Source organism: Ursus americanus, chromosome 15, assembly GCF_024610735.1.
Source record: "Ursus americanus isolate L20-20 chromosome 15, mUrsAme1.1.p, whole genome shotgun sequence".
Lineage (NCBI taxonomy): Eukaryota > Metazoa > Chordata > Mammalia > Carnivora > Ursidae > Ursus > Ursus americanus.
In genome coordinates this window covers 57,740,196-57,765,180 of record NC_142141.1, presented here as the reverse complement: position 1 = coordinate 57,765,180, position 24,985 = coordinate 57,740,196, and the positions used below count along the sequence as shown (strand labels likewise).

Sequence of the window (24,985 nt, the reverse complement as noted above, 5' to 3'; positions counted from 1 at the left end):
CTTTTCTAAATCCTTTGCCTTTCCATAGAAGTTTTAAAATCAGCTTTTTGATTTACACAACAAAAGCACAATAAGATTCTGATTCAATTTGCATGACCCTATAGATTGTAATGCATATGATAGAGCCGAATTGATAACTTAACAACACTGAATTTCTGATTTATGAATATTTCTCTGCATTTGTTTAGGTCTGTTTAATATTCTCAGGAATGCTTTTGCAGCTTTCAATGTTTCGCTCCTGCACATACTTAGCTAAATGTAAATGTCATATTTAAGATGCCACTATAAATGATAAAACTTAATTTCAATTTCTAATTATTAGTTGGTAATATATCACAATGCAATTGAATATTTTTATAATCACTTTGTATCTTAAAATCAGGACTCACTTATTTGTTCTAACAGTTCTTTTTAAACCATTAATTAGGATGTTCCTTATAATCTTGTTTGCAAAAAAGAAAAAGAAGAAGAAAAAAAGAAGTCAACTTTAACTCTTCCTTTCTAATCTGTATGTCATTTGTTTATTATATTACTTCCATTATAATTTTTATCTATTATTACCTTTCTCAGTAGTTAGTACACTGGTAACTAAACATTACACTAGAAATTGAAAGAATGAACATCTTTGAGGGGAAAGCATTCAGCCTTTCACCATAAAGTATCATGTTAGATTTCAATTTTTTAAAGTTGCCTTTCGTCAGGTTGTAGGTAATTTTTACTCCTAGTTTTTTTTTTTTATCATGAATGTGTGTTAAACTTTATCAAATGATTTTTCTATATCTACTGAGGTATTTTTTTTTCAAGATTTCATTTATTTATTTATTTTATTGAGAGAGTACAGGCATGAGCAGAGGGAGGGGCAAAGGGGAAGGAAAGGAAGAGGGTAAGAATACCAAGCAGACTCTGCCCTGAGTGCAGAGCCCCACATGGGGTTCGATCTCAGAACCCTGAGATCATGACCTGAGCCAAAACCAACAGTCAGATGCTTAACTGACTGAGGCACCCAGGTGCCCTGAGAAAATTTTTTTTAAATTGGTCAGTTAATACATTGATTTACACTGATTGATTTTCAAGTGTTAAACTTTGAAATCCCAGGCAATCTTGCATTTATGGGATAAAACCCAGTTGGACATGATATATTATCCTTCTTACAAATTACCAGATTCAACTGCTAAAATGCTATTAAGGATTTTTGTGCCTATGTTAGTGAGAGATAATGGTCTGTAGTTTTATATTTTGGAATGTCTTCTCTGGTTTTGATAAGAGAGTAATGAGGACTTCTTTTAAAATCTGAAAAGTGTTGCAACCCATTCTACTCTGGAAGAGTTCTAACCTCCTCTACACTGGAAAAGTAGAATGAGTGTCTTTTTTTTCTTTCCTTAAATATTTGTCAAATTCACTATTGAAACCATCTTGGTTTGAAGTTTTCTTTGTTGTAAGATTTTTAACTATAAATTGAATTCCTTTAATGGACATTAAATTATTCAGATTATCTGTCTCTTCTTAGGTGAGCTGGGATAGACTGAATCTTCAAAGAATTTGCCCATTTCATCTCAATTGTCGAATGTACTGGCATAAACTTGTTCACTGTTTTCTATTATTAGCCTTTTTAGTTCTGTGGGCTCTGTAGAGATGTCTCCTCATCCATTCCTAATATTGACAAATATGTCTTCTCTCTTGTTCCTAAGCAATCTGGTTAGAGACTTATTGATTTTGTTGGTCTTGTTAAAGTGTTAGCTTTTAGTTTAATTGCTCTTCATTATAATTTTCCCCTTAACTGATTTATCCTCTTATCTTTATTTTATTCTTCTTCCTGTTCATCATAGATTTAATTTGCTCTTTTTATACTTCCCTAAGATCCCAAAATCATTACTAAGATCTTCCCCTACCTCTAATACAAGCAAATAATGTACAAATTCCTCCCTAAGCTCTGCTTTAACTGCATCCCACAAACTTAGATAATTTGTATTTTATTGTCACTCAGATGAAAATATTTTAGAATTTCCCCCTTGATTTGGTCTTTGACCTGTGAGTCACTTAGAATTATATTGCTTAAAAGTCCAACATAATTTTCCGTATATCATTCTGTTATTGATTTTTAGTTTGATTCCTATGTGCTCATAGATCACACAGGCATGATTTCAATCCTTTTACATGTACTGAGACTTGATTTATGCTGGTCTATGTTTGGATTCCCCATCAATGTACTCTGCCTTGGAAACTACTTCCAGTGAGCTAAGGCTATAATAGGACTCATTGTATTTATTTCCATTGTCTAAGTAATTACAATTCTGCTCTGCCCTCCGCCTACTGTCCACTGTCTGACAATGTAGTTCCTAATATTTTGTCTGGTTTTCTTGTTTACAGCAAGAGGGTAAATCAAATCCCATGTTTCCATTATGGCTAGTTGGTAAAGTCCCATATATCATTTTTCATCTTAAAAATTAAAATCATCTGTTTACCAACTTGGTCGAACAATAGATATATATGACAGAAGCTCTCTGACAGTCTGTATACAATTTCTAAAATTAGTATTAGATATTATGGTTAAAGAGTCTAACATGAAAGAAGAAGCCACACACACATTCATGTGTTTTGCTCTGGTTTGCATTTTGAGCCCCCAAACTAATGAATTTGGATTTCAGATTTATACCTTGATTCATGAATTTATCATGTAAGCTTTTGTTTCCCCACTATGAAATGGAGGATTTATGATTTCCATGCTGGGGCTTTATTTTTGTAGATATGCTTCTTAAAAGTAGGCCTGACCCTTTGGAATTAAGAAATAAAAGCATGCAAATGAGTTCTAAATTTTACTGAATTGTGCTTACATTATTCTAGCCCATTTTTTTAGATTCAGAAAATGTTTAAATCTGATTTGAACCATTCATGTAATGCTTTGAAATTTTCCCTTTAACTTCCAAATGAGACGTTCTCAACATACCTTTGCATTATCCAGTGATTAACATTAAAACCCAGACAAAAGTCGCGAAGACCGAATATTCAGATTTCTTGTTCACTTCATCACTGCTAGTTCCTCAAATTACTGTGCCTCAAAGAGTTTTCAAAGCTTGCTAATAGTTAGGAGTGCTATATGAGTGCTACCCTTAAGCTCAAAGGCAGCTAACTTTAATGTCAGATATACTGACAGCTGGCACTGTAGGTCTTTGTGCTTCCACAGACACACAAACACACACAAACTCTCATTTCCCCTACTCAATAATCTTAAAAAGGTGGTATTATCATCCCTATACTTTTAAGCGCTAATGGAGGCACAGAATTATCAACGTGCCCAAGTTCACACATTTACTAAGTTACAGGACACAAACCCAAAATCTTATCTCCTGGGCATACTGCTCTTTCTACTCAACAGCTGGCTAATAATGATCTCAATTAAGGGGGCAAGATCAACTTCTGAGATTTCTCCTTTTATATATAGCAACCTCATACAGTACTGTTTCTTACAAGTCACTAGGGCAATTCTTTCCTTAGCCACTGTTCAAGGGATATTCATATTCAAATTATACAACATGCCCCACAGTCCTCCAAAGTATCTGACCATTCATCTACCGAATAGTTCGCTGCTTAGACCGACCCCAGTCTAGGCTTAGAGATTCTGCGGCCCTTCAACACCTGCATATTCCTCTCCTGCTAATATTGATATTGGCCTCCTGCTTCTTGGTGTTCAGAGCCACGTCTCTAGTTTTTAGCCTGTTAGGCCACCATGGAAAGAACTTTTCCTTCATTTGGCTCCTACGACATCTCTGAATTTCCCTTCTCCATTTTATCTGCTGTCTCGTCTCTCCAAACCTTACGTACTGAATTACTCCAGGGCTCACTCATTACACCTCTTCTCCTTTCTACATACACTCTTTCCCCTAGAGAGCTCAGCCAGACTTATAGATTTAAATGCTATCTGTATGTTAATAACTCCCAAATGTCCCCCTCCAGCCAAGACGGCTCCCCAGATCTCCAGACTTGTATATGCAACTATCTGACATTTCCACCTGGACTACAAAGAAGCATCTCAAGCTTCATGTGCCCCAAACTGAGCTCCAATACTCTTTCCATATGTGCCCGCCTTTCACCCTTCCTCATCATCTACTCTTCCAGTTATTCAAATCAAAACCCTCGGAGTCCCTCTTGCTTTTCTCTTTCTCTCACAGCATATACACATTCTGCAAGGAAATACTTTGAACTTGACTTGCAGAACACAACCACTGCTAACACCCTCTCCAAGCCATCGCCACCTCCAACCTAGATTATTCACCAGCCCCCAATCTGGTCTCCCAGTCCTCCTTCCCACCCATCGACCTGTAATTCGCTCCATCCTTAGCAGCCAACACAACCCTTCTAAGTCACGTTAGATCACATCAATCCTCTACCACAAATCTCCCAGTGGCTTCCCATCCCACTCAAGATAAAAACCAAAATTCTTAAAGGCCCTATAGGATCTGGTCCCTATTATCCTTCTGAGCTCATCTCCATTACTCTGCCCCCAAGATTCACTTCACTCTGGTCATTCTAGCCTCCCTGCTATGACTCAAACCTACCAAGCATGATCTTACCCCAGGGCCTTTGTACTTGCCCTTCCCTCTACCTGGAACACTGTTTCCTCAGTTATCCCCATGGCTTGGCCCTCACAACCTTTAAGTCTAGACTCAATGCCTCCAGCTGTATGCCTCATAATCCATCCAGAGGAAAACAGAAACCACCCCAGATAGCTCAAATAGAAAAAATTAAACATAGGCAATTCATTGCAAAGATAATACAAAAACTGAAAAAGCAAAAGGATGAAGGATTGGACCTGAGAAAGCCAAAAGGAAGAATGCATGACCCACAGAGATGAGCAGCTCAAACCCAAGTGGGAATTGCCAGAAAGCACTGCCTCACTCCTCGGCTGCACTCAGCTACTGGAGGCATAAACGCGACCTTCCCTATTCCTCTCCAGCTCCTGCTGCCTCTTCCCATTCAACATCCCAACAGGAGCCCCGCTGGCACAGGAGCCTGAGAAATCTTTCAGACTCCCGACCAGTCACACAGAGCAGAATAAAAAGGGGCAAGTGTGTGTCTGAGATGCAAGAGGTAAATGTCAGGCACTCCTGGTTACCTTGATGAAATTTCAGGACCCCTCCCATCCTGAACTCATTCCCTGCTTTCCATTTCTCCTCAGCCCTTACGTCACCCACTCCGCATTATACCATCTTATTCTTGCCTGTTTCCCCTCATAGTACGTAAACTCCGTGCACACCAAGACTGCCACCTGTTTTGTGTATTGGGGTAGCCCCAGTGACCGGAACCAGCGCATAATAGGCGCTCCATACATACTGATCAAATTACTAACAAACTGGACCCTGTTTTTACCTTCAAACAAGCAGAAGCTAAAACGCTCTGTGTGCTGAAGCCAGGGAATAGAGTGGCACAAAAATCAAAAGTACAAAGGAGAATGACAGCCGTTAATCGTTCATCTGGGAGCTACCACGAGCACTCTGCGAGCCTGGCATCAGGGTCCCACTTCATTGATTTTATTTAATAGGGTCTGTGGTCTCTCTAACATGCAGCCCAGAGGTGCTTTCAAGGTGGGACTGATCAAACAGCTTCCCCACAACTTTGTCGCCCCGCGGATCGGAGGAATGCATTCATTCCGACACAGCACGCAATGTTGTGCGACACGTGTGAGCAGGCTCTGGGAGGCCTCCGCTGAGTCCCATGAGGGAAATGGGAAAGCAAAGGGGAAGTTAAGGAATAACTCCTCCTATAAGCCAGCATCTATTTCTGGACCTTCTTCACTCCACACTAAGAAAGCTTCAGGAAGCAAAAGGTTAGTGTGATGATTAAGTTAGTAAACAAACTAAATTTAGAAACCTCGATGGAGTCCTTTCCATGTCATCAATATTCTAGGTCATCAATAACAGAAAAATGTCAGCACTGCTGCGGGCCGGAGCTGGCATAATGCTTCGTCTCTCCAACGTAACTGCGGCTGCTCCCCTTGCCTTTGATATTACGGGAAGACAAGAGAACCAAGATCCAAGAACACTGCCTAATTAAAATTTTATTCACTCTTTATTTACTCATCAACTGTTACTTCATATATAAAATAAGGTAAGATTTTTCTCTGCCTTCAGTGTGACAACAAATGAAGGGCCCACTTCATGCTTAAAAAGACTAGAATATGCTTACAGATAAATAAAACATAGTAACATACCATGAGGCCAAATGAAGTGACTGCTTTAAATCAGAATCCTGACAATAACGTTACAAAATCTTATTCCCCGGTTTGAGTGCAATCACATTGCACTACCTCACTTACAAGGTATTCCATTTGTAGCTTAAAATAATAGAAACTATTTCCCCGTCTAGACAAATCAATCAAAAAACTTGAAATTCTATCTCGAGATACAATATAGATGTTCAACCTTATACGTTATTTCATTAGTGGCCTTAGAACACAAAAAATAATACAGAGGTTATTAAGAATTCTCAAACCTCAATAAATCATTTTCATCAGAACCCAATCGTGATTTATAAAAAAAAAAAAAAAAAAAAAACGACTACAGGGACTCTCTCAGCTCTCATTAGTCAAAGACCAATAATGACACTGAAGTTCAATGTAGCGGGGCGCCTGGGGGGCTCAGTCAGCTCAGCATCTGCCTTCGGCTCAGGTCATGTTCCTGGGGTGCTGGGATGGAGCATGAGGCTCCCGGCTCAGTGGGGAGTCTGCTTCTCCCTCTGCTTCTCCCCCTGTTCATGCTCTCGCTCTCAAATAAAGAAATAAAGTTAAACAAAACTTCAATGTAGGTGTTGGAAGCAAATCACCCAGTGAGTAACACATGGTTTTACACGGCATTTCTTCTAACACCTATGTGCCCTCATGAATGATCATGATAGACCTACATTCTAGAGTTGAAAAGCTGTGCATTGTTTAAATATTCCATTCTTCAGATAGCACACTAGCAACAGACTTGAAAATAAAAAATGTATTCCCAAACGCAGTTTTTAATGTACAAAACAGGCAGGGTGCCTGTGCCTTAGCGGCTCTGCTTGCAAATAGGTTGGAATATTTTGCCCGTGTGATTCTGACAGTACATTATATGAACCATTCAGTCATACGCATCATAACAAAAGTCAAATTATTTATGGAACCAAGACCTTGTAAGGATCCATAAGAACACTCTCCCTCCCCAAATAAACTCACAGGAGGCTAACTCATATCCTGTTACGAAACCAGAAAGAATCACACTTGGCTTATGTAGGTTTTACATTTTACAAAGAAAAGCATGGCCTTCAAGGCAGTTTTCAACAGTTAGCAGTGTCTCACTATACCGATACTCTGATCGGATTCATATGAAAACAGTGAAACTAAACATTAAGATGAATTTCATACGATCTATTTTTAATTAAAATAAACTTTCCTAATTCTTCCTTGGAGAAAGTACGCCACTGTCATACCATCACATACATTTCTGATTTATTTATAAAAGTCAAATGGCAGATCTGAGACTAGATGAACAGGGAGAAACACTCGAAGCAATTTTAATCCAAGCTTAGATACTCAAAGACTGTGAAGTCTCAAAAATCTTATGGGAAACAGAACTCATCTCCTGTGGCCCTTCCTGTAGGGATGAGGGTCCAGGCCCCAGAGAAGGGGTACGACCCAGCCAGGACTGACTGGGGCACTGGACCCCAGAATGCCAAAACCTACAGAGGAGAAATGGAGCACCATGGGACACCACGGAACTGTGGGACACTCATGGGCTGGGGGACATGCACAGGGCTGGGGGACACATGGAGTCATGGCACAGAAACGAGTCCTTTGGCTCCCTTCCGGCATCCCCATCCTTGGGCCTTGGAGGGTAACTGAGGCTGCCCAGGCTACGCTTTCCTCGGCCCCATGGGGAGCACATGGCATAGAGAGCAAGGCAGTGGTCTCAGGGAAGGTGAGAAGCCATGGGAGGAGCGTAACTGGTGCAACGATGGGCAGGAGTGGTGGCTAATGGGGAGGAAGGACATGTGTACCTGGCCACCTTACAGACGGGTAGAAAGACAGCCTCTCTCAGAGGTGGGAAGAGACTGCGGCTCCCGGTAAGTGAGGGTAACGAAGACAGTTACAAAATATGTCCTAGATTATCATCGCCAACATCTAACAAAGCAATGCTTCTAACACACGCACACACACACACACACAAATACAATGGGATATAACTATATGATTCAAAATAAAGATGCAGGATTTGTGAAAAATATTTATACCGTGACATGAGAATAGAACCCAGGTTCAAAATCCTATGTTGTACCCTTTCCATTTTGGTTCCTTCAGTCACCTAGGACTACACGTGCCGATGAAGACGGTAGTTTCAAGGCAAGGGCCAATGCCATTCCCAGGCCTGTGCCGGGATGGCCCAAGCTTGAACACCCGTTTTGATTCCCTCAAATGCCCCTCCCAAGATCAGGGGCCAAATGTTGCTAACCCTCTATGAAGCATTCCTACAACTCTTTCCGAAGTTCCAAAACAAATCTCTGGCCAATCGGTGAGTCGGTAAGTAGGAAGGCAACCAACAGGAGCACCCAGCAGTCAGAGATCAAGATCTCAGGGACCCGAGAGTGGAATTCCTAGTGCCTTGCCTGATTCTGCCGACAGGAGGAATCTCAGTAATCATTACTGTGAGCCCTGCCAGCTACGGCACTGGAGAGAGGCTTCCAGATTAGTCATGATATCCAGGCTCTGAGGCAAAGAAAGCCTAAGTGTGGCATGACACCCCACTGGTGGTCTTCCTCTGCCGACTGTGAAATTGTTCCCCATAAACCAATTCCTATAAGTGGAGCACACTCTCAAGAGCCAGCGTGCTGGGTAAACTTTAATCAATAAACACACAAAGGCAGAATGTGGCACCATTGCCTTAAGTGGACATTAAACATTTAAGACTCATTTCAGAGATGGTTATGAGACTCAGTAAGCATGCTGAGAAACACGCAGTCTTGAAGGTTCACTATTTTTTCCCTCTTTATTGGAACAGACATTTAAGCAAACGACAAGGACAGAAGTGTAAATGGTGTGTCTGCAACGGGTCAGGATGTTTTAGCAGCCCCTCCACAATCAAGGATAAATATTCCAGAACATGCAGTCAAGGGAGTCACCTTGCAAACACAGCAAGCTGTTAGAGTGTGTTGAGCAATGAACTCTGCTAGACAAGAGAAGCCCACGGTGGCAAATATTTTACCTAGGATGGGGGGAAAAAAAAAGATCCTGCCAGCACCTTCTGCCTACCCAGGTAAATCGAAGCAAAACTTCAATAAAACGTGCTTCGTTGTATCCAGACGTGACTGTAGCACCTGGTCCTCTTCATTACGAGCGTCTTGTGCAGAGTGAATCCAATGTGTCACACTAAATCATGAGTTTTAAGTGTACGCCAAAATAAAGATTTTGAAAGTCAAGATTATCCAGTCCTGCCTTTCTTTCTCCAGCGTTCCATCCTGCTTTCTCAAACGTTCTCGTAGAGTCGCACTTTACACACAAGTGTTCACGTAGCACCCCAGAGGCCACCTGCTCAGCTGTAACATGAGCCATTTCAAGGACTAGCTGGGCTCCTGACAGCGCCCAGGGAATCTCTGGTGTATATTGCGATTAACAGCCTCACCCCTTCTTCAGAGAAGCACTTCCTCCCTAAAGCCCCCACGCTCCTGGCCGATGGCCTGTCTACTGCTTCTCAGCCGAGATGGAGACATGGAGGTCCTCAGGGAACCCCTCCCCTTGCAGCCACCCCCACCCGCTAACGTTCCTGCATCCTGGGTGTCCCAGCCTCCCTCCCTCCAGACTCACTGGAGGTGGGGTCTGCTTCCTGTAAGCTAATCTTCCACCTGTGCCCAGTATCCTATCTCCTCCTACGGCCCCGGGGACTCTGTCAAATCAATTCTCTCCTCCTCTTTTCAGCCTCTTCCTTCACCTGGCCTTTCCCCATCACCACTTAAGGATGATTAAGTAACGCTCTCTTAAAAGCTGTCCCCTGCTCTCACATCCCTGCTGGCTGAGTCAATAACTGTCTCCTTTTATATCTCCTTCTTCACCTCACATTTGTTTCTCTGCTCATTACCATCTAGTTTCCTCCCCCAGCACTGCCCTGAAACTGCTCTGATATATGTCACTGGTTACAGGTTTAATTGTGTCCCCCCCAAAAAAGATCCATTGAAGGCCAAACCTTAGTATCTGTGGATGTGACCTTACTTGAAAAGAGGGTCTTTTCAGATATAATTAGTTAAAATGAGATCATGCTGGGTGAGGGTGAGCCCTACATCCAATATGACCAGTGTCTTTATAAAAAGAGGAGCAGACAAAAAGACACAACCACGCCGAGAGAATGCCACGGGGGTAGAGACTCAGATAGGAGGGATGTGTCTACGAGCCTGGGAACGCCAAGGACTGCGGACAAGTCCCAGAAGTTAAGAAGAGGCAAAGAAGGATTCTTCCCTAAAGCTGTCAGAGAAAGCATGAGCCTGCTGACGTCTTGTTTTGTTTTGTTTTTCTTCTAGCTTCCAGAACGATGAGAGAAGATATTTCTGTTGTTTTAAGCTATCCGGTTCGTGATACCCTGTTACAGCAGCCCTAAGAAACTAATGCACAGATCATAGGATTTTCAGGGCTACCCCTAAAAAAGTCCTGGTCAAACCAAGATGAGTCTGTCACTCTGCCCCCTGGCCCACGTCTGCCTCGAACTCTGTATCATCCGATGCTCGGAGGGCTGCCTCTCCCTTCTTGGATCCCATGATGCCTTGCTCTGAGCTAGACAGCCCATCTGATGGTGAGGAGGAACTCAGCTTTCTCAATCTAAAATCATCTTTTTTGATTCCCCTTCTTTATTCCACATGGAATCAGCAGCCAAGAACTTGGAGGTCATACTCAGTGCTTCCTTCTCGCTCCTGTCCTACATCCATGAAATCATCAACACCACCTACGCATTTCTAGAATTCACCTAATTCTTTACATTTCTGCTACCATTCTTTTAGCTTAGTGCCTCATGACTGCTCGCTCTGATCACAGTAGCAACCTCAGGATCAGCTCTCCCTGCTGCCTTTGCCATTCTGAACACGGAGCCTATCCAGATGGGGGGATCTTCTTAAGGGGCCTTCCGATGCCAGACAATAGTGAACCCCTACAAGTACTTTAGCCTCAACTCCCTCCACCTCCTCTCCATAACCTAAGCCAAGATTTCATGACTTACTGTACAGGACACTTGCCAGGGCCTGCTATGCTCCCCTCCCTCACTTCAGGGCTTCTGTCTTGGCTCTTTTCCTCTCCCTGAGACAGCTCTCCATCCATCAGACTCATAAACACCTTCTAACAATCATTTGGGACTCAGCTCTGTTGTTGCCTCATCCCAGAAACCTGTAATGGCTCTCCTAAAACCTGGACTCTCCAGTTCAGATCTCCCTCTCCTGGGCTCCCTCAGCACCCAGCCATGACACCTCTTAGGACATTTAATAGAATGTAATGAAATGTTCCTTTTGGTTTATATTCCTTGAGATATTCTAAACCCTTAGTGGGGACTGTGGTTTTTGCTCTATCTCCTCAATATTTAGTACAGACTGAGTACCTAGCAGGCACCTGTTACATGTTTATTAAACGTTTGCTCCAACTTAAACATATGCAAGTTAAAATTATGCTGAGAGATCATTTACAAACTATGGGATTAGTCCAAATCCCAAAGAGTGTTAGTACACTCCACAGGAGAGGCTGGTGGGAAACAGATCCTCATACCCAGGGCAAATGAGAACACAAAATGGCGCAACCTTCATGAAAGAGAATTGGGCAATATCTAGCAAAACCACATATGCATTTACCCTTCGACCTCACCATCCCATGCTAGGAATCCCTTCCAAAGGTACCCTTGCAAAGGATTAAGAGATGTCTGCAGTAGGCCTTACTCATCATAATACTACCCATGACCACAAAGGACAGAAAATACCTTCAACATCTCCCAGTGGGGAGTTGTTGGGTACACCATGGTTCACCACACAGTGGAGAGCTATGTGCTCTGAAAAGGAGCAGCAGGGAGTCCTCCACTAGGGAGTGGACTCCAGGCTATACCACCATGTCAAAAAATGTTAGACAGAGAAAAGAAGCATGGACCATAATATATAAGTAAAAGGTTAGCTGAGTGCAGAAAGTGGGAACAGGATGGAGAACACACAAGTCTAGTCAGTTTCTCTGAACGTTCCTTGCTTTCATTAATGAAACTTTGCAACACTATGTAATAAGGTAAATTTTTAAAATCTAGAAATTTCTAAAATTTCTAAAAATCAAAAGGGAAATTAAACAAATGAAATGAACCAGGTTTTGAGTTGGCAGCATAACCACCAAAGAGGAAATTACTCCAAGTGAAGAAATCACTTTAGTTTCCCAAGGACATTGGTAGCCCGAGGACTAAAAGAAGAGAAGCAGATCATCTTACAGCATTTTCAGTCATCAAAAACGACCAGAGCTGCTTGCCACTCACTCTGAAACAATGCAGAGTCTACAGCAGGAAAAGGCAAAGGAAGGATCGTGCTGGCTACAGAGACTCAGGATTCTGTGACCAGGACAAAACGACACAGACAGAAGGTGGAAGAGGTTCGGAAAAGCCCTAGCATCCTGGAGATGAGCTGAAAGCATCCAGACGAAATTATGATACTTTTTAAAACATTTTTCCTGAAAAGACCTACCACTGGCGACGTCCGTGCTTAAATCAGGTCTACAGAAGGAAGTGGTCTAGAAGAGTCAAGAACATCTTGTTGTCCCAGAGTAAGCAAGCTAGTAGAGGCGACCTGGGTTATGTCAGAAGAGCTCAGGAGCCCTCTTGAAAAGGCTTCCATGGGCTTAAAATGAGATGATTTCAAACTGCAATTGCTTGAAATATTTCAAATGTTAAAATCCATATATTAACAATGATTCTAATAACCAAAATAAGGAAATGAAACAAAACAAAAAATAAACATAATATCTTACTTGCTCCCTTTGGAAAATGTTAGAGAACCAACTAACTAGTCTTTAAAAAAAACAAAAAAACAAAAATAAACAATGACAATAATAACAACAACAATAAAAACAAACTAGGAAAGGGAAGAAAAGGAAAAAAGCATTAATTCTGACTTTTCTGTATGAGCTGTAGCCTCAGGATATTCAAATAGTTGATAAGGGAAAGTTACTTTATACAGAAATATTCTTGCTGTTAAATGAAGAAAGGATAATAAAATTCGGAAATCCCAGCTTTACACCGTTGAATGAATCGGTAGATTTTGGCCGTGACCATCACCAACTGCCACTTTCACACCTAGAAAGGACCTGCCATCCCCACGAAGGACACGGCAGCATCCATGCCACAGGGGAGACAGAAAGATCCAAACCTGAATAGAGACAGCCAGCGAGAGAGGGAACACAAGCAGGGGGAGTGGGAGAGGAAGAAGCAGGCCCATAGCAGAGGAGCCTGATGTGGGGCTCGATCCCACAACGCTGGGATCACGCCCTGAGCCGAAGGCAGACGCTTAACTGCTGTGCCACCCAGGCGCCCCTCGAAGCCTCCTCTTGATACTACTATGAATTTACACAAATATTCGGGACAGAAGAACATTTGAATACCAAGGGGATGCATTTGGCAAAATCCAGACTGGGAAACTCTACAGGACACAGAGCTCGGATTTCTTCTGAAATTAATTTGCACAGGGAACAACAACAAAATAGCAGAAGACCAACCAATTGCAGTGTATGAGCTCCATTTAGATCCTCAGTCAACACAACCTTTAACAGAAAGAGACGCATCAGTGTTCATGAGACCATCAGGAATCTCATAATACTCACTGGATGTCAGATGATTTTATGGAATTGGGTTGGGGTGTTTTTTTTGGCGGGTTTTTGTTTGTTTGTTTGTTTTTTGTTTTTGTCTTGCATTTTTGGTCTGATGCAATCATGGTGCTGGAAATTCCCTTTCTTTCAGAGTCATGAACTGAAACATTATAGACCCAATTCTATGATTTTTTGAATTTGCTTCAAAATAATTTGGTAGGCGTGCAGTGAAGCATGTGTGGGGATTTAAAAGAAAAAAAGGCATGCCATGAATTAATAAATGTTGGGTTGGGTGTTCCTTAGACTCTTCTTTCTATTTTTGCAGATATTTGAAATTTTTCATCATATAAAGTTTAAAACATAACAAAACATAAAGCTGTTTATTGGATGAATTATTAAAATATAATGTCAATTATAGTTGGCTTGATAATATAACTGTAAGTTCCTTAAGGACAGGAACAAAGACTAATTTATTTTTCATCCTGCAGGCTTAGAGTACCCAGGGTATAGAGAGCCCTAAATAAATTTTGATAAATAAAAGAGAAAAGTGACCAGATATACATACTAATTAATTAATCCTACAGGTCCACTGACATTCTTAAGACATTGAATCAATTCTGTCTGCCATGTGGTGCCAGATAGAGACCGAGGCGGAAGTTTCGTGGTAAGACTAATAAGCCTTTGTTGGGAAATGCTGAAGTGAAGAATTTTTTGTTTTACTTGGTTTTGTTGGTATTTCTATAGATCACATTTTTAGTCCCTGGTTCAAATGCCTATGAGGCTCGTAGCACCTTTAAATAAAGGCTGCCTCGACCACGGGATTTTCTACCCGTGGTAACTCCGATTTTGAATTCTTCTCAAGATCAAAGTGACCAGTTCAGGATAGGAAATTCTTGCAATGGAGGATTCTGTATTTTTGCTCATATTTTGAATGATGTCTAAAACAACAGTCACAGAACGACAGAGCAATAACCAGTGGTACTCTCTGTCACTGAACATGGGAAGTGCATGTAAGTGGTGCCCTTGCGGCCCGGGGGCGCCTGCCCCTCACCTTTATAGGAAATGACCGGGTGCTCCGTTGTCTGGCACTGAGATGCATCTGTTTCCGGCTGGGCAAGTCTCCACCACCCCAGGCTGGAGAAAAGCCACGCAATGACGCAGGTCCCCTTCATGGTGGGCAGATGGCCTTGGACTCCGGGCACTTGTCTTCTAGCCAGAAGCCCGTCTTCCTGTCATGTGGGGCAAGTGCCTAAAACACACAAAAGAGAACAATTAGGTGACCACGAGTTCAGGTTTTCTGGTGGGTGGTCTTTGAGTAAAGCCTCATCTATCTTTAAAAAAGGAGAGCCTCCAAGTGCTTGGGCAACCTACCCTTATCTGGGTGGTATTTCAAATACATGTGATGATGTCTTGGTAAGACCTCTCTTCCTGCCCATAGTTTTATGAAATAACCCTTTTATTATAAAAGGAGAAATGTTCAAGTTTAAGCTGCACCGAGTCAATACTCCTGAAGAAAGCTGTTTAATAGTTGTGACTGCTAATGATTTTTCCCTTGGAATAACTTCCTTGCCACCCCATCTAGTACAGACCTATATGTGGAAACCCTGAGGATCCCTGTCCTTCCCTTTTTGACATCCAAAGTCCCCGTTTAATAATGCCATGACCACTGTCTTTTCCCGATGACCTGACTGATACTATGCTACCCAACTCTTAAAAACTGCCCATATTTGGTGAATTTATCCACTGAAATTTATAGATGACCTGCTGCAAAGTTTCTGGCTGGACATCCAGGCTACATCAACTAAAACTCCATAGTGAGCACCTACAGGGTAAAACAAAATTGCTAGGCTGGGAGCTGGGAGACTTTAAAGATTATGAATAATTTAGAAGATTCATAAGCTTTAAAATAAGATGGGCTTGTACAAATAACTGTAAGCTAAGTTGTTAGAAAGCCGTGGAAAGGGGCAGGCGTGCTTTAGGACTTAGGAGAGCACTACCACTATTTAGAGGAACTCAAGGTGTGTCCCGTAGGAGCTCACGTTTGAGGTCCACACTGAAGAATAAAGAGGTTCAACAGATGGAGGATTCTGGAAGTGCATTTCATGCCAAGGGAAGGGGATGAAGACGTGCTCCTGAGGAAGGAGGTGCCAGGAACGGTTTGGGGAATGGTTTCCCATACTTGAGCCAGATCCCAGGAGATAAAAAGGAGAGTTAGTGGGAAGCAATTTAGACAGGGGGCTGGGTTAAGATCTGGAAGGGGCTCTACATCAAGGTCTGAGTTCTCCATTTCTATTCAACAAGCCACCATGGTATAGTTACTGCTGAAGAGACGTAAAAGGTTGTTCTCAGAATAGAGTATGCAGGAAATTGGATAGAGGAGAGCATAAAGATAGAGAAGTTAATTTGAACCTACAGCAACTACACAGAAGAAAAATAAATGAAGCTGTGACATCAAGTGTTATCGATGTGAATAAAAATTCACGCAAGCATGGCAAACATGTGATGGATAAGGGGACGTAGGGCAAATTAAACATGGCCACGGCTTCTTCAACCCAAGAAAGCGGGTTTTATGCCGGTTCTCTTGAAACTAGATTGGCTCTAACTGCTTTGTTCAGTCGAATTTAACTGAAGTGATGGCATGCTAGTTTCCAAGCCCAGACCCTAAGAGCCTGGCAATTTCCACCTCCTGTCTCTTAGAGCACATTCTCTGGGGTGCCAAGAAACCAGATTGTAAGTCCAACTACCCGAGACAGCCATGTTACAGAGACCGCGTGCAGGGACTCCCGGGGTCCTTTCCCACTGAGGCCAGCTTCCCAGCCATTCCCACCAAAGCACCTGATATGTGAGCAAAGCTGAAACCCACCGAGTAACTTCAGCATCACAAGAGCAAAAGAATCACCCAGTGGAGCCCTGCCCAAATTCCTAACCTCCAAAGTATGAATCTGCTACAATTGGGGAGAAAGAAGCAAAGAGGCACAGACAGACTCAAGACAGAGAATACAAATGACCACAAGAGCAGCAATGCCCCTCATCTGAATATCGTAATCAACAGAAGAACTTTGTTTAGATGAGAATATGATCATTCAGGTTCACGTGTGTGGGGTTTAAGATGCTGAGAGAATCTTCAAGGGAAGGCAGCAGGCTGCTGAAAATCCAGGTTGGGTGCTCAGAAAAACAGGAATTTGGAGACAGCTCAGGAGGTTCGGAATGATTACATCCTGGGTGGGGCTAGGAGATCTGGACCATGGGCGACCAGTCCACTGGACTGGGGCACTGCCCGGTCTTGGCCTCTGAGACCCAGCTCAGGTCTACCAGGAATTAAGAGCAAATTCTTCCTTTGCACGTACTTTTTCCATGTGTCAGACCCAAGCCAACACCCAACCCCTTCCGATAACTGTGAACCCAGTCAGACAGACCCACTGCCCACGGGCTCGCCCTACACTGATAGCAGCCATCACTCCCATTTCCAGCCTGACACGGACGCCTCCGGAAGGAAAGGGAGAGAAAAATCACGCCAGTGCTGGAACATGCCTTCCCTGGGATCCAGAAAGTGACAATCAGAGACGCGGGATGTGCCCTGTCAAGGGAAAGAGCAGCTAAAATGGAACATGGAGTTTGATAGTGAGGAGACAAAATTACACGTTGGCCACGTTAACCTAAGGAAAGTGCATTTAATGAGAACAGGTGATTTTTAGAAGTTTGTAATTTTCAGGCTATAACATGCTACCTCTTTTCTCAAGATAAAGACACTCTAAACAGCTGTCCCCGTAAGGTGCCAGGGAAGGGCATTCAGTCTTCACTTAGAGTGGGCTTTTCTCAGCATGCCACCCGTGAGGCTAATTTCTTGAATCTTCTTTTCCTCCGCACAGCGTTGATCTCAAAAGCAGGTCCCTGCATCCTGGACTTGGCAATTTCAACTTCCCCCGAATACGATAAATCTCTCACCTCTTGGGGGAGCATATTTATACCAGGGATTTTAGTGCTCCGTCTCAGCACTACTGACAATTAGAGCCAGGTAATTATTTGTTCTGGTAGCTGCTCCGTGATTTAGCAGCATCCCTGGTCTCCGCCCACGTAACACCAGTAGCGCCACCAGCCCCGCGTGCGCCAACCAAAATTGCCTCCATTGCCAAATCGCCCCCGGTTGAGAACTTCTGATTTATATGGATCATAATCCCTCTCCTCTTTAGAAATTAGACAAGCTATCATCACTTGAAAGTTTATTTTAAAATACTTACACAAATCACCCAACTGACTTTGTATTGCCTTATTTCAGCACAATTCCAATACAAATGGAAGTCCCATTAATTACAACTACTTGCTACACCGGGAAATACATTAGGAAGGAACTTTCAAAGGATCAATTTCAATAAAAGGTGTTTTGGTTTCATCCTAGCACCTCTGGAAAATTAAAAATATATTAGGTGATTGAATGCTAAAAATGATTTTGCCAATAGGAAGACACAGCACCACAGGCTAGTTTGGGCGACAAAATAAGACATTTTGGGGGCATCTACTTCAAAATCCCTGAAGCCTTCCTTTGAGTTTCCTGATGTGGGAGGAACCCTCTATAAGCTCCATCTAAATAAGCAAAACTCTGTATATAAGTGTTTGTGCAATAAATAACATTTCCCATTCACACCCACACTGCAAATGAATAGGCTTTGGCGAACAAAAAAATGACTGTTCCTTTTAGTTTAAAAAAAAAAACGCTGTCAGATAAAAAAGAAATCCAAAGAATGAAAGCTTACACGAGAAGTTTTGCTTAGGGAACAAAGTCCAACCAGTTATTAATAAAAACAGACCTAAAATCAGCTTAATGTACTTCTGGGCAGGGGAGGCTGTGTTTCTTCTCAGCTCCAGACCTACTGTATGTTCAGAAGCGGCCAGACCCGCCAGGGCAATTCAGAATCCACAGAAACCCTCCGACCCAGCTCCTACCTGCCAGCTTGAAGAACTCTCATTGGAGAGAAGATGCCTGAGTCGGGCAGGGAGCGGAGCCACTGAGCTGCCCGAGGGGACTCAGGTAGCCGGGCGCACACCTGCCTGCCTTCCTCAGCACAACCGTCCTTGTCTCAGAGGGCTGAGGCTGCGTGGGTGCCTCTTCATTGTGAGAAGTCAGTCCATGGAAACATCAGAAACACAAACGGCACGACTGGTAGGGGGGGATGGACAGACAGCTCTTTCTGCAAGGTTGACGTTGTCATCGATCTTTCCACCTCTTGGCCCTATTCCAAGACATCTGATGAACTGCTCACCCAGAGACTAAAGGCCCGCCCAAACTGAAAGCAACATTCCACTATCCGGCACCCCCTGGCACCCCTTGACAAGGCCAAATACGGTGTCTGTTGCGCAATCATCAGTTGCTACGAGGTAAACAGCCCTGCCCTATTCAAAAACCCTCAGGATTCCTTCGAAGCTTTCCAAAGAAAGTAGTGTGCCGGGCGCCTGGGTGGCACAGCGGTTAAGCGTCTGCCTTCAGCTCAGGGCGTGATCCCGGCGTTATGGGATCGAGCCCCACATCAGGCTCCTCTGCTATGGGCCTGCTTCTTCCTCTCCCACTCCCCCTGCTTGTGTTCCCTCTCTCACTGGCTGTCTCTATCTCTGTCGAATAAATAAATAAAATCTTTAAAAAACAATAAAAAAAAAAAAGAAAGAAAGTAGTGTGCCCTTTCACCTACAACCCGTCCGCTTAATTCCATGTCCACTCCTCCCATTGCAAAGGCTTTCCCATCAGCCTCTCCAGCATAACCAGGGTCCTCAGAGTGAGCCTCGCACACACATCAGTACATCTGTTGGTGCCACAGGCCCCAGGCTGGCCTGAGCCTTTCCAAGACCCCAAGGTTCAGGCTGGTTCCTCCTTCTGCGCACACAGTGGCCGCCCACTCCAGCCCCTGTGGTGGCTTCTACGCAGGAGCCACGGGCTACCAATTACAGTACCTGCTTCCTCATCACTGGTTGCACGGAGGCTCACATAACCTGTCCTGTTTCTGAGTTTGACTTATTGCATTATGGATTGAACACATCGTTACGGTCCCAAGACTACGCGTTCCAACATGCTCACTCGGCCGTCTGCATGAATCAGGAGTCGCACAGCCAACGTTCTACTTAGCATTTAGAATTCACCCATCCCTTGCCCTGAGCAAACAACACCAGGAGGTGCTCTGTGCAGTCCCTTGGCACGTGAGACAGGAAATGAGTCAACAACCCACTAAATTTGAGGTGAAGAGGTGAGATCACTCTATAGCTGAGAAGGCAGAGGCTCAGGCAGGGTCAAGGATCCTACAGGTGAATGAAGGTGAGACCAGGTAAGGGAGTGGTGGCCTCAAGCCAACCACACTGAAGGGGGTCACCTGTGCTCAAGGGACAGCCCTCCAACACAGCGGGGCAAAGACGCACAGTCCACAGTCCAGGCAAGAACAGTCAAGCAAGTGAAAGTCTGCCTCTTGATAATCGTCAACCAGAAGTCGGAGCAAAGTCTCAGAAAACACAGGAGAACGAAGACAGAAGCTATGGCTTCTGAAGACGTTCCAGGGACAGTGTTCAGAAAAAAGGAATGAGCAGATGATCCAGGAGGATCAACGCACGGGCTGTGTTCAGGTCTGGAAGGCACGTATCTTGAATGAATCTACAGTCTTTCTTTACGAGAGTATCAACTATTGTAGGTGCTGAACAAGAAATGGGATTAAACGAAGAATCAATAAAACAATAAATTTACGTTAATGCACAGTGCTCGAGTAAATAGATTCTTCTAACCTTTTTCAAAACCAATAACTGAACATTTTATTCTTTGGGAAATAAAGTGAAATTAAAGCCTCCTTGTTATTGCGTTGAGTCTATGGGGAGAATCACCATGTTCCCCAAACATACCACATCTTTGATTTTTAACATACATTTTTTTGGTAAAAACTGGATCCTTTTTATGTTATTTTAACCCATGTACCTTGACTGCCAAGTTTCAGCCAAAAAAGATTTCCCATAAATGACTTTGAGAAACAGTTTAGGCAAACACGGACTGCGCTGACGTACCGGGGGCACCACTGGCTGCCACCTGCAGATAGCTGGATAAGAAGGTGGTTCTGTTCCGCAGACTGTTATCCTATCTGAACTGAGATAAGATGGAGTTTTATGACTATATAAAATGACCTCATGATATAAATTGGGAAAAAACAACATTAAACGATTTTTATACATTTCAATAATGGTTCAGCTCCAGTGACCTTGTTTTATATCTCTCTTCAAAGGGAACTGTTATTACCGTTTTGCCTTTTTCCCCTTGTTTAGCTCCAGATTGCCTGGAGGAACCATAAAAATAAATGAAGTCCATTAGATAAAATCATTATTTACACAAAGGCAATATTAATTTTATCTGTCAGCAGGTTTTCAAACTAAGTGAAAGTTCACTCAATCCACTTCTGTGCTAGCTAAAGCAACCAGAGGCCCGGAAGGAAGGAAGGAAGGAAGGAAGGAAGGAAGGAAGGAAGGAAGGAAGGAAGAGGAAGAGGAAGAGGAAGAGGAAGAGGAAGAGGAAGAGGAAGAGGAAGAGGAAGAGGGAAAGGGAAAGGGAAAGGGAAAGGGAAAGGGAAAGGGAAAGGGAAAGGGAAAGGAAGGAAGGAAGGAAGGAAGGAAGGAAGGAAGGAAGGAAGGGGAAGGGGAAGGGGAAGGGGAAGAGGAAGAGGAAGAGGAAGAGGAAGAGGAAGAGGAAGAGGGAAAGGGAAAGGGAAAGGGAAAGGGAAAGGAAGGAAGGAAGGAAGGAAGGAAGGAAGGAAGGAAGGAAGGAAGGAAGGAAGCGAGCGCCTGGGTGGCTCAGATGGTTAAACGTCTGCCTTCAGCTCAAGTCATGATCCCAGGGTCCTGGGATCGAGCCCCACTTCAGGCTCCCTGCTCAATGGGAAGCCTACTTCTCCTTCTCTCTCTGCCTGCCACTCCCCCTGCTTGTGTGCACTCTCTCCCTGTCAAGTAAATAAATACAATCTTTAAAAAAAAAAAAGAAAAGAAAGAGAGAGAGAAAGAAAGAAAGGAAGGAGGAAAGGAAGGAAGACAGGGAGGGAGGAAGGAAGGGAGAGAAAGAAAGGGAGAGAGAAAAGAAAGAAAGGGAGAAAAGAAAGAGGGAGAGAGAGAGGGAAGAAAGAAAAGAAAAATAATGGGCCCTTCAAGGCAACACAACTATATCAACAATTTCTAAAAGATTTATCCAGAGACCTTTCCCCAAGGCAGGAAATTCAATATGGACACAATAAGAAATCAAGTGATAAATGACTCATGGTGGATAAATTACTGTTCACAGCTCCCATAGGTTTTAATTTTTTTAAAGATTTTATTTCTGTATTGAAGAGAGAGAGAAAGCACAAGCAGGAGAAGCAGCAGAGGGAGAGGGAGAAGCAGACTCCCCACTGAGCAGGGAGACCCATGCAGGGCTTAATCCCAAGACCCAGGGATCATGACCTGAGCTGAAGTCAGACGCTTCACCGACTGAGCCACCCAGGCACCCCCCCCCCATTGGTGTTTAGTTCAGCTAAGCAGGACCTGGAGTGCCACTTTTTTCCTTGTCACCCAGAAGGTGCAACATGTATGCCAACATGCAACAGTATGCAATGGTGGCAGGAGAGAAGGACCCACCGTTGTGTCTTCATGACTGACCAGCATTACCCGTCACCTCGTCACTGCCAACCCAGCGAGTTCATGCAGCTGGGTATCTCCGCGGCATTTGCGCCCACTGACTATCCCCTTGAATATCTCCCAACCCCCACCCCCCTGGTTTCCTTAACACGCCAGTCTCCCTGTGAGCACATCCAGGACTCTCACTTCTCAGTCTTCCCTTGAAATAAAGGTACACCCCAATCTCCCCTGAACATTCATTTCTTCTCCATCTGCACACTCCCAGGGGCCTGTGTCTTCAAACTCACATGACTTTACATACTTTCCAAAACCTGGTGACTTCCAAATCTGTCACTCTCTTCGAGACCTCTGCACATAACCCAGATACATAAATCAAAATATACATTTTCACACAAATATGGTAGAGGTACCTCACCTAAAGGTGACCTCATTATCTGTCCTTACCAACTGCCTCCTTCGTGCCCATTTCCTCTCACGGTTAGCTACACCGTTTACTCAGATATCAGACCCATCGTCTGAGGACTCACCTGCCATCTTCTCCCTCCTTCATCTTCCCAAAGCTCCCCTGGCATCTCATCACTACATCTTGACAACTCTTTCCCTACCCATATCCAGTCATGCCCTCCACACCACCTGAACCAACCCCTCTATTTCTCCCCTGTCCAATGTCAGATATTTCTTGATGGGTTTCCTGACTCTCTATCATTAAGTTTCATCTCAGAGTTCACGTTCCTCACCTGGCCCCACTGTACATCAACACTCATCTCGATTACAGCCTTAATCACTGGAAACCACCATTACCTGTACTTCTGTCTCACTCTAAACAAGGCTGTGGAAAATCTCAACCTCTGGACACTACGAGACATAGGAGAGACAAACAATCACTGCTAAAGAAATGAATTAATGGCGGCGCCTGGGTGGCACAGCAGTTAAGCGTCTGCCTTCGGCTCAGGGCGTGATCCCGGCGTTCTGGGATCGAGCCCCACGTCAGGCTCCTCCACTATGAGCCTGCTTCTTCCTTTCCCACTCCCCCTGCTTGTGTTCCCTTTCTCGCTGGCTGTCTCTATCTCTGTCAAATAAATAAATAAAATCTTTAAAAAAAAAAATGAATTAATGGTGAAAAAAATAATGCAAATCCACGTACACCTCTCCACCTTCCTCACAATGTCTACACCCATCAATATGCTGCGCACGCTCTCCTTTCGTCCGTGACTCTGCTCGTCGCTGTCACAGATGTTTGATTCCTCTATTAAAATTCCCTGAACATCTGGTCCAAATACAAGGATTCCCATGGTTTTGAGGAATGTCCTTTCTAAATGTCATAATTTTCCAATTAATGGTCAAAGGGATGAAGGGATTATTATAGGCAGAGCGGCCAAGAAGAGGAAGTCTCCTGGGCCTCGAAACACGAAAGCACATGGAAGACATAACCAAAGTGCGTGAACCCTGAGGGGATTGAATAAGCTACTCTGAACACCATAACTCCTTGGAAACACTTGAAAAGTCAGGGGACAGAAAAAGGAGGATATTATAATTTATAGGAGAAATGATTCATCAAATTCATTATTCTACGGTGAAAAATACCTTGAAATATTATCAAATATATTTACATAAAATGGACTGCTGGTACACTTGAAAAAACCAGCATTATTTAATGAAAAGTCTCCTGATTTATTGTTTTCAGATTTTAGTTGGGAATGACTTTTGTATCTGATATCCAACAACACCTATTCAGCCCAATGGATCCGATATGTCACGTTGATACAGCTGAGTTTATTCAAATCTGTCACTATCTTCAATCTGAATAAAATAAAAAACAAAGCAGGCCTCAGGAGCACTGCAGTCATCCTCCCCACCCATCCGTGGCTCCACTGTCTGTAGTCCCAGCCACCTGCGGCCAAACAGTCCAGAGGCAGATGATCCCGCTTCCGACATACAGTTAGAAGGTCAACAGTAGCCTCACAGGACGTCACAGTGCCTACACCAGTCACCGCATTTCCTCGCATCAGACAGACATTTCCTTACCTCACACCATCACAAGAAGACTGCCGAGTATAGGAAGATAAGATATTTTGGGAGAGACCACATTCACATAACTTTTATCACAGTATGTTGTTATAATTGATCTCTTAGTATCAGCTGTTGTTGTCAATCTCTTACCATGCCTAATTTACTAACTGAACTTTATCATCGATATGTATTATAAAAAAACATAGAATATATAGGATTCGGTACTATTTGTGGTTTCAGGCATCCACTGAGGGTCTTAGCACATATCCCCAGAAATAAGGGGGGGGACTACTATAATTGTGATTTTGGGGTCAGTTTATTAAAAACAAGAATAAGTGGGGCGCCTGGGTGGCTCAGTCGGTTAAGCATCCGACGCTTGATTCTGACTCAGGTCATGATCTCTGGGTCTTAGGCTCCGCGCTGAGCATGGAGCCTGCTTAAGATTCTCTCTCCCTCTCCCTCTGTCCCTCCTCCTCTGTTCATTCTCACTCGCTCTCTCTCTCTCCCTCTCTTAAAAAAAAAAGTAAAATAAAAACAAGAATAGGA

General features: G+C 43.4%; 1 protein-coding gene across 14 annotated transcripts in view; it reads right to left on the bottom strand.

The window, feature by feature from the left end:
* SEMA5A (semaphorin 5A) overlaps positions 1-24,985 on the bottom strand; it is a 475,859-nt gene that overhangs the window by 295,971 nt on the left and 154,903 nt on the right. For 13 of the 14 annotated variants that reach the window (XM_087867978.1, XM_045795947.2, XM_045795944.2 and 10 more), the window contains exon 2: positions 14,862-15,059. In XM_087867978.1, coding sequence (XP_087724104.1) covers positions 14,862-14,982 — 121 coding nt within the window. In that variant the 5' untranslated portion in view covers positions 14,983-15,059. Of the gene's footprint in view, positions 1-14,861; positions 15,060-18,751; positions 18,846-24,985 lie in introns of those variants that run through there. The other variant, XM_087867983.1, reaches the window with a different exon arrangement.